The sequence below is a fragment of the Marmota monax genome, unplaced genomic scaffold (assembly GCF_021218885.2).
Source record: "Marmota monax isolate L192 unplaced genomic scaffold, Marmota_monax_Labrador192_F-V1.1 WCK01_AAM20220418_F8-fsc02105, whole genome shotgun sequence".
In the NCBI taxonomy this organism is placed as follows: domain Eukaryota; kingdom Metazoa; phylum Chordata; class Mammalia; order Rodentia; family Sciuridae; genus Marmota; species Marmota monax.
This window is the reverse complement of record NW_026694859.1, coordinates 5,573-15,041: the sequence shown is the minus strand read 5'-3', so window position 1 is coordinate 15,041 and position 9,469 is coordinate 5,573. Positions and strand designations below refer to the sequence as shown.

The 9,469-nt window shown below is 34.1% G+C and overlaps 1 protein-coding gene across 1 annotated transcript; it reads left to right on the top strand.

Annotated features, from left to right (window-relative positions):
* The first annotated feature begins 8,261 nt into the window (after positions 1-8,261).
* LOC124080481 (olfactory receptor 10AG1-like) lies at positions 8,262-9,225 on the top strand. Its single transcript, XM_046426398.1, is given in 2 exon segments — positions 8,262-8,987; positions 8,989-9,225. Coding segments are annotated over 2 exon segments (963 nt in total).
* The last annotated feature ends 244 nt before the right edge of the window (positions 9,226-9,469 follow it).

Below are 9,469 nucleotides of genomic sequence, written 5' to 3'. Positions count from 1 at the left end.
TGTTTCATATATAAGATTTTGTCCTAAAGAAATCTACTTGTGAAAGTGTGTTTATTTCTCTCCATTTTTCTTCCTTCCTTCTTTTTTCTTTCTTTCTCCCTCTGCCTGCATGTCTCTCTCTCTCTCTCTCTCTCTCTCTCTCTCTCTCTCTCTCTCCCCCCCCTCCCTCCTTCCCTCCCTCTCTATTGTTGTTTGCCAGTACTAGTAATAGAACCCAGGGTTTGTCTAGGACTGAGCTACATGAATTACATCTGTAGCCCACCTGTTTTATCATTTTGAATTTCAGAGTGTGTCCCATCAAGCTGCCAAGGCTGGTCTTGACTTAGTCTCCCAAATAGCTGGGTTTGTAGGTGTTGCTCCCTAGTCCAATTGCTTGTCTTTCATTACATGATCTTATTATATTTCCAAATATGTTAAATACAAAAAAAAATATATCATTTAAGATTTTTAAGAGAGTAAAAACAAAACTTTAAGCCAAGGTTTGGGAATTTTTTTCTCAAGAATTACCAGAAAACTGAAAATTGTCTAATCTTTGTGCTTTAAAATAAGTCACACTTTTCTGTTTTGGCTTGCAGCTTTTACTTCTCTGACACATTAATTAAGATGTGATTGTTAAATGAAAACAATGCAGATAGTGAGGCACTTGATGAAATTTTATTGAGCAGACTTATAGTAAACATCATCAGTGCAAATCTTTCCACATTCTCATTGTTTTTGATCTACTGATCTCCTTTATATTTTTTAATTGATCCATTATAATTATATATAGAAGTGGAATTTATTGTGACAATACACACACACACACACACACACAGCAGCATAATTTGTTTGATTTCATTCTCCAGAACATCGTGTTTACCAGCTTCTTCTCTTCCCTTCAATCCCATTCCTCTCCACTGTTTTCCAGTCTATATTCATCAGATCCTTTTTTTTTCTCCTAGGATCAACATATTAGAGAAAATATTAGAGACCCTTGACTTTGAGAGTCTGTTTTTTTTTTAACATAATGTTTTCCAATTCCATCCATTCATAAGAAAATATCATGATGTTATTCTTTATGGCTAAGTAATACTCCCTTGTGTATATATGACAATTTTTCTTTATTCATTCACCTTTTGATAGTGCTCATCAACAGAAATGCAATATTGGAAGCTAGGCAAAGTAAAGAAAAATGGTGACATTAGGGTTGGATATCATAAAGACAGAAGGAAGATCAGTGGACTAGGAGATTCAGGGGAAAGAAGAAGGGAAAGGAAGGAAATGAATAATTAATTTTGTGAAATTATGATTTGTGCATGTATAAATATATCAACTTGAATCTCATCTTTAAAGACCAGTCAAAAATACAAAAAGGTGTGGAAGGGAGGCCAGTAGAATAGAAGAAGGAAAATAGAAGGAAGAAAAAGGGAAAAAGGGCTGGCACTGGGGGCTGAAATAAAGTAAATTAAATTTCATGCATGTATGATTAGGTTATAATTAACCCAACTATTATGTATAACTAAAATGTACCAAAGGGAAAAAGAAAGAGATTCAAGGCAGCACCATAAACACACCTAAAATACTGATTGTGGATTTACTACTGGGAAAATATTCCTAATTTTGAACCACAAGATCTTATTCAGATGAAGGCTAGCTCCTGGATCAGTGACATCCAGGCTCCTATGGGGCAGAACTGCCAGATATTTTCTCTGCCATTGTGAATTCAACCAATAACAGCTTCTTTGACAGCCCACCAGTACTCAAGCTGGCCTTGCAGAAATGTTTCTGAGTGAGATTTGGTCTTTACAATTGCTTTAATAAAGTTGGCCATGATACCTTGTCAACCTTCCTCATGACAAAAACACTCAGGGTCACTCCAGAGGAACTGGGCTGCACGAAATAACCACAGAAGAGACAGAGATACCCTTTTCTTTGGGGGTTCTGTGATGGCTCCTCCGTCCTTAAGGGTCCACAGAAAGAGAGACCGCCAGCGTGTGCTGACCCTTTTATTGAGGTAAAGCCATTCAAATGAGGCAAGGGGTCAGGTTTCAGGGGGTGGAGTCTAGCTTCATGATGTCTGCTGTCAGCAGTTGACTGACATCTAGGAAGGCCACACCTAAAGGGAGAGCAAGAGAGGAGGACACACAAAGGGTATTTCCATGGAACCTTCTATCCCAAACAGGGCAAAAGGGGTAATATCACAAAGGAACAGGTGAGAGTAACTGGACCCATGGGGCTGCAGGAAGGCATGCCTACATCTGAAGGCACATGGTGCTACTTTGAGGATATGGCAATCAATATCCAGGTCACTAGGAAAGTGACTGGCAGAGCCTCTTTCAATCATGGGAAGGAGAATGTCAGTCATTTAGTGAAACCACCTCTCACAATATCTTTTCTCTTGATATTTATCTCCTGAAGAAAGTTGTCATTAGCAATAAGAGTCAGATCCTTCTCTACCTGCTCATTTCATGTCAAAGGTCTTTAGATCTGGAAACATAACACATTTGTGACCAAAATTCAAAATTCTTCCAGAATGACAAATTTCTCTCTTTTATCTACTCTATAATAACCCCAACAGTGATAACTGTATCATATACTCTGAGGAACAAAGATGTCAAAATGGCCTTGAGAAAATTGATGACTTAATATTTAATGCATTCAATACATATTTGATCCCATTATAACACAAGTCTTCCTGCAAAATCCATAGTGTTTTTTTTTTCCATTTTCCTTGTTTTAAAATGATTATTTCACATGATGTCATTAGCTTGTGAAAAGAAATGGGAGTGGGGAGTCATTGGAAAATATTGACTATGGACTTATGTTTTTAGATAACTTACCCTATAACACAGTGAATTTGCTTCTTAATGATTTAGGAATCCTCAAGGAAAGATTAAAACAATGAACTCAATAACAATACTATACAGTATGAGGGGATTGGTGATGAGTCTTTCACATGTCTTAATTCCCTAAAATTCTAAACTTAGCAGGAATGGAGACAGATTTTAGAAAAAAAAAATGCAACAGGTTACTGGACAAGTTCAAGATTTTCTCTATAATTTTCCATTCTGATTCTGTGGACCTAAGAGTATGATCCTCTCTTTGTAGGATACTTTTCCTATATGGCAGAGTCATAATTAGTAACATCCAAAGATTTTTTACCTTGTTCTTTTTAATGCAAAACAATTCTATATACATATTTCCTGCTTACAAATACAATATATGTAGGATTATTCCATCTTATTTAGACTGGATTCATCCATCCCCTCTCAATGATTTCTTTTTTTATGTTTTGGTTAAGAATGTTAAGGAAAATTAAAATTGAAATCTTGGGGATATTAGTGTAATTGAATTATTTTCTGCATTTTACTTCTTTAGAAGATACTTAGGAGATTTTACTTAAATCCTTACACTGTGTGACTGAATAAAAGTTAAAATTAAGGAACCAGAGACTTTAATTTCCACTAAATAATGGACATGTCATTGGATGATTTATTAATTTAAAAAAATAAAAAAAATATATACAACCTGAGGGTTTTTGTTTGTTTGTTTGTTTACTAGGATTTTTTATTTGTTTTTTTTAAGTTTATTTCTCCATTATGTTATATTACATGTTCATATTGTTTTCTACATAGTCATATGGAATGTATGTTTCAGCTACTTCTGTTGTTGTCCACATAGGCATCATATCACTGTCAAAATATTCTAAAAGTCAAAAATTTGATAAGGCAATAGTTTGAGAGGAGAGAATATTCAGAACACTGACAGATGGGAATTGTGGCTACAACATAGTGCACATGCAGTGGAATAATGGAAGAAAGGTACAATATTTGGCTTTTTAATAATTTTGAAGTGCTCTTTTCAAATTTTTTATTGCTACACAGCAAATCAAATTCAGAGTTGTAGTTTAAAACAACGTCACTTTGTTGTGTTTCAAAAATGTCTCATAAAAATATCCTGAAATTAATTTGACAAAATAAGAGACACATAAGGAGACACACCCAAGGAGATCTTAGCAAGAAAAGTGAAACAGGAGGGATCTCAATACCAGACTTCAAGTTATACTGCATAGCTATAGCATCAAGAACACCATGGTATTGGCACCAAAACAGTGAAAAAGGGCAATGGAATAGAATAGAAGACAGAGACAAATCCATGTAAATACAATTATCTTATACATTTTTGTTCAAAAGGTGCTAAAAACATTGGGAAAAAAGGTGGCCTTTTTAATAAATCATACTGGAAAAAATGAAAATCTGGAAATCAATATGTAGCAGAAAAGTTTAATGCCTATCTCTCAACCAGTACAAAATTCAACCCAAGGTGGAACAAAGATGGAGATATTAGAGTGGTGACCCTGAATCTGCTAGAAGAAAATGTAGGCCCACCTCTCCAACATGTTGGCATAGGAACAAGCTTTCCTAACAAGATTCCTAAAGCACAAGCAATCAAATATCAATAAGTGAGATGGCATCACATTTAAAACTTCTGTATGGCAAAAGAAAACAATTGAGAGCATGAAGAGAGAGCCTACAGAATGGAAGAATTTTTTTTTTTTTACCTATTCCTCAGGCATTAGTATACAGAATATTGAAAGAACCCCCCAAATTAAAACCAAAACAAATAAAGAAACAAACAAACAAAAAAAAATCACCTAATCAATGAAGGGGCAAACTAATTGAACAGACATTTCTCAAAAGAATCATCCACAATTCAACAAATATGTGAAAAATGTTTAAAATCTTTAACAATCAGGGAATGAAAATCAAAACTACATTGAGATTTCATCTCACTCTTCAAAAAGGCAATCATCAAGAATACAAATAATAACAAATGTTGGTGAGAATGTGGAAAAAAAGATACACTCATATGTTTTTGTTGGGACTAGTAGTTAGTGCCACCACTTTGGAAACAAGTGTGGTGATTCCTCCAGAAACTAGGAATGAAACCACCATATGACCCAGCTATCCCATTATTCAACATATATTTGAAAAATTTAAACTCAGCACACTAGAGTGATGCAGTCACATCAATATTTAAAGCAGCACAATGCACAGTAGTGGAGTAATGGAGCCAACTAGGTGTCCCTCAACAGATGAATGGATAAAGAAAATGTGGTATATAAACACAATGGAGTTTACTCAGTTTAATGTCATTCTTAAAAGAATGACATTATGGAATCTACTGGTAAATGGATGGAACTGAAGACCATCATGCTAAGTGAAGTAAGCCAGTCCCCAAAAGTCATAGGTTGAATGTTTTCTCTGATATGTAGAATTTAATCCAAAACAAGGGGTGGGGGGGTAAAAAAAAAGAGAGAGAGAAAGAAATAAAAAAAATGAAAGAAGGAACTTTATCAAAAATTTAAAAAAAAGATCAGTAGAATAGACAAAGGTAATGAGGAGGAGGACAAGGGGCAGGGAAAGGGAAAAGCAATGGAATGAATTTGGCTGAACTTCCATATGTGCATGCATACATATGGCATGGTATGTCCTGGCATTGTGTGTGTCCACAGGGCACTAATTAAAAAATAAAAGAGTAAAGTGTAAATGAATTGAAAAGTGATTTGTGGAGTTGAGGGCAGAGAGTGGGAAAAGGGAGGAAGTGATGGAGACTGAATTGGACCAGGTTGTGTTGCACGCTTTTTTGATAACGTCAGGGTGTGTCCTGGTATTGAATATACATAAATAGAATTTTTAAAAAATTAAATGTCAGGATTTTCTCTGCATAACTGCCTTCTGCAGGACTGGCTGATTTTCCTTTCCACATGACATTGAATGTTCACTTGTGAGGATTCAGATGGTTCCTTGTCTGATGTGGAATGTTCAAAATGATTTTAAATTTATATTATGGAATTACACTGTGCATCAGGAACATAAAAATTTCATTGTTGTAATTTACATACTGATAGGGAGAAAGTTTAAGCAATTACATAAGTAAATTAACAAAATTATTTCATGTAAAATTTTGGAATAAATCATATAAAGCAATGGGGTTGAGTTTGATGTAATATCTGAGTTTGGGTGATAGAAGGTTAAAGAACATGTACCTATCATGATTGTGCTGAAATATAATCTTTATCTCACTCTTAGGAGTCCAAGATAGAAATAAACTCTCTCATGTTAAATGAAAAAGAATGAAAGAAGATGAAGTACAGTTTGAGAAGAGTGAAAAATAAACAGGAGAGGGAGTGTTCTACATTCACTAATCCAGGTACGTAGCACACATATTGATGAAAATAAGGAAGGGATTGTGTTTTATTTCATGGGCTGGAAAATACTACAATTAAGAACAAAATTTGAAATACATCTTTCACTACTGGGGAATCAAGAAAATGTAATTAAACATGAAACAAAAAATTGTCAATAGTGTAGAAAACATTGGGTTTTTTAAAAATACTTTTAAAATATAAATTGACCATAAAATCTATACAAGGTTTTCCAGGTACTTTATATATTTAAATACAAAATTTTTTTTTAAAAAATGTATGCAATTTCAAAGTTAATGCACATAATCTTCAAGACCCTATTATGATAAAAATATGTTCAACAAAGTGAAAATAAATAAAAAAAATACAAAAGTAACAAAAATATACATTATAAGCAAAGTGTGAAACCAGTGATGAAAAATTCAAAATTATCCAGAGACAATGACACACAAGGAACAAATGACATGGGTACACAAATTTGATTAACTCTGGATTCTCATGAGAAACTCATTAGCAAGAGAAGCAGAATACGAGAAATATAACTGATACAGGAGAAGTTGTTCCCCAGTGTGAGCATGGCTATTTCTATTTAAGAGCAAAAGTATGTAGAATTTCTTATACTGTTAGAAAGAGAAGCCCTCAAAGAGGGATTGATTAAAAGTCACGTGTCATCTCACAGATTACTCATGCAAATCTATAAAGGTGAGCTACAATTGTGCTATTAGACTTCTTTACTTAAGGATAGCTCTAAATTTGATGACCAAGATTCAAGTGATAAAGTAGAAAACCACGAAATTCTGAGATCTTTATGAAATAATTCTCCAATGTAAGTCTCATATCTTTTTTAACTTTTTCCTATCCAAAATTAAATTAAATATATATCAGAAAGCATTAATGATAATAAATAAGGTAATTTATCTCAGATAATCTTGAAGACTAATGCTAGTAGAATTATGGAACTTGAGAAGAGAGTTTAACACTTTTTCTATCTGTATATTATTTCCAAAGCATGAAGTGAAGGGGTTAAATGGAGTGCAGTATTCACTGTTTTATGAAGTTAAGGAAATATGTAATTATTAATTTTGGGAAGCTGGAGATCAAGAACTAAGTATTTATTAAGAACTGTTAAGCAGCGCTGGCTTCTTCACAGATGAGGTATTAATATGGAAAGTTTGTTTTCATTTTCTCTTGTTTTTTATCACCATTAATGTGCTCTGATCATTGACATAACCTGACTAAATCATAGATGGGTTTATTTAAAGTTGTACTTTTAAAAATGGGGTGAAGGAAAAAATAGGGAAATAAAGTTTCATTTGATTACAAGAGCATCACACGAAGGAGGAGAAACTTACATAGATAAGGAGAAATGTGAAGAAATAGTGTGACATATTGCTCATGTTTATTAAGTTAAGGGTTAGTTAATGTATTTGACACATTACAGTAATTGTTAATGGGGAAATCAAATGAACATCAAGCTGGGTTAATGTTTTCATATCAGCATAAGTGATTGGAGATATTGGTACAAAACGATAATAGAGCTCTTTAATTCCTCATTTAAAAAGTTGATTTAGGAAAATTTATTCTCCTTAATAAAAAGAGAGGAGTTAAAATTCATTATGAATAAGATTCATTGGAAATCTTCAAGAGCAAAGCTTTGAATTGAAAGAAGATAGAATATTACTACTGATAAAGGGGGAAAAACTGTATACCACCCCCCCCCAAAAAAAAACTATATAAAATGACTATAACATAATCCTACCCTTAAGGATGAAATAATAATATTTCTCCATGTAACTCTGCATAAGGATGCACACTTCTCACACTTCTCAGTACTCTTAGTGTCTGTTAATAAAGTCTAATTAAATACATTAGATTTTTTTTTTTCTTGAATTGATTTTAACTGCATATCAAGTAATTCTGAAATTACAAATGTCATCCCATGGGGCCAGGGGAAACAAGGTCGTAGTGGAAATTATTTAAGAGATAAGTGCTATTTTTCTTTATGTATCTAAGTCAGGTAACATAAAATATCAATGCATTTCACAATGTGAATAAATTAATCACACAATTTACGATGCCTACAGATGGAGAGCAGATTAAAGCAGAAAAATCAAATACAACTATGGTGATGGAATTCATTCTTTTGGGGTTTTCTGATACTCCCCATCTCCAGTGGATGCTTTTTGGGATATTTTTATTGCTATATTTGACTATTCTGACTTGCAATAGCATTATTATACTGATAACAAAAACTGACTCTTCTCTTCAAACTCCTATGTATTTCTTCCTTAGCAATTTTTCCTTTGTGGAAATCTGTTATGTAACTGTCATCATCCCAAGAATGCTCATGGACTTTTGTACACAAAAAGGAAATATTTCCTTGTATGCCTGCTCTACACAAATGTGTTTTGTCCTCTTGCTTGGAGGCACAGAGTGCCTCCTCCTGACAGCAATGGCCTATGACCGCTATGTGGCCATTTGTAACCCTCTGCACTACCCTCTGGTCATGAGCCACAAGGTCTTCATGCAGCTGGTGGCTGCCTCCTGGGTCACTGCAATTGAAGCTGCAATTGGACTGACATACCTAATTTTCTCTTTGCCCTTTTGTGGATCTAACAGAATTAACCACTTCTTCTGTGATATCCCTCCAGTCCTCCAGCTTGCTTGTGGTGACACCTCCATGAATAACATAGCCGTCTACATGTCGTCCATGGTGTTTTTTCTGGTTCCGTTTCTGTTGATCTCTGCCTCCTATGGCAAAATCATCTCCAACATTCTAAAAATGTCATCAGCCAGAGGGAGGGAGGACTAAAGCCTTCTCCACCTGCTCTTCTCACCTGACAGTTGTGGTCTTGTTCTATGGAACAGCTAGTATCACTTACTTGCAACCCAAGTCGAATCAGTCCGAGGGAACAGGAAAACTGTTGTCTCTTTTCTACACCATTTTGATCCCAACTTTGAATCCCATCATATACACTCTGAGGAACAAGGATATCACCATGGCACTGAGGAAACTACTAACTAAGTTATTAACATAAGGCAAAGATTTGAAAACTAATGATTTTCTATTACTTTCTTATGTAACTACAAAAAAATAAAGCTTTGCTCTAATGCTTTTAAATGATGATTAATATTGTGATAACTACTACATTATGCCTAGGGCCTTTGATTATAAAGTTTAGGTAAGGTATCTATGTAATAATAACATAAATAATCCTATTGCAAGTATGTAATTTGAAGATCAATATTTCCTTATTTCCTTCCATGGTTAAATACTGAATT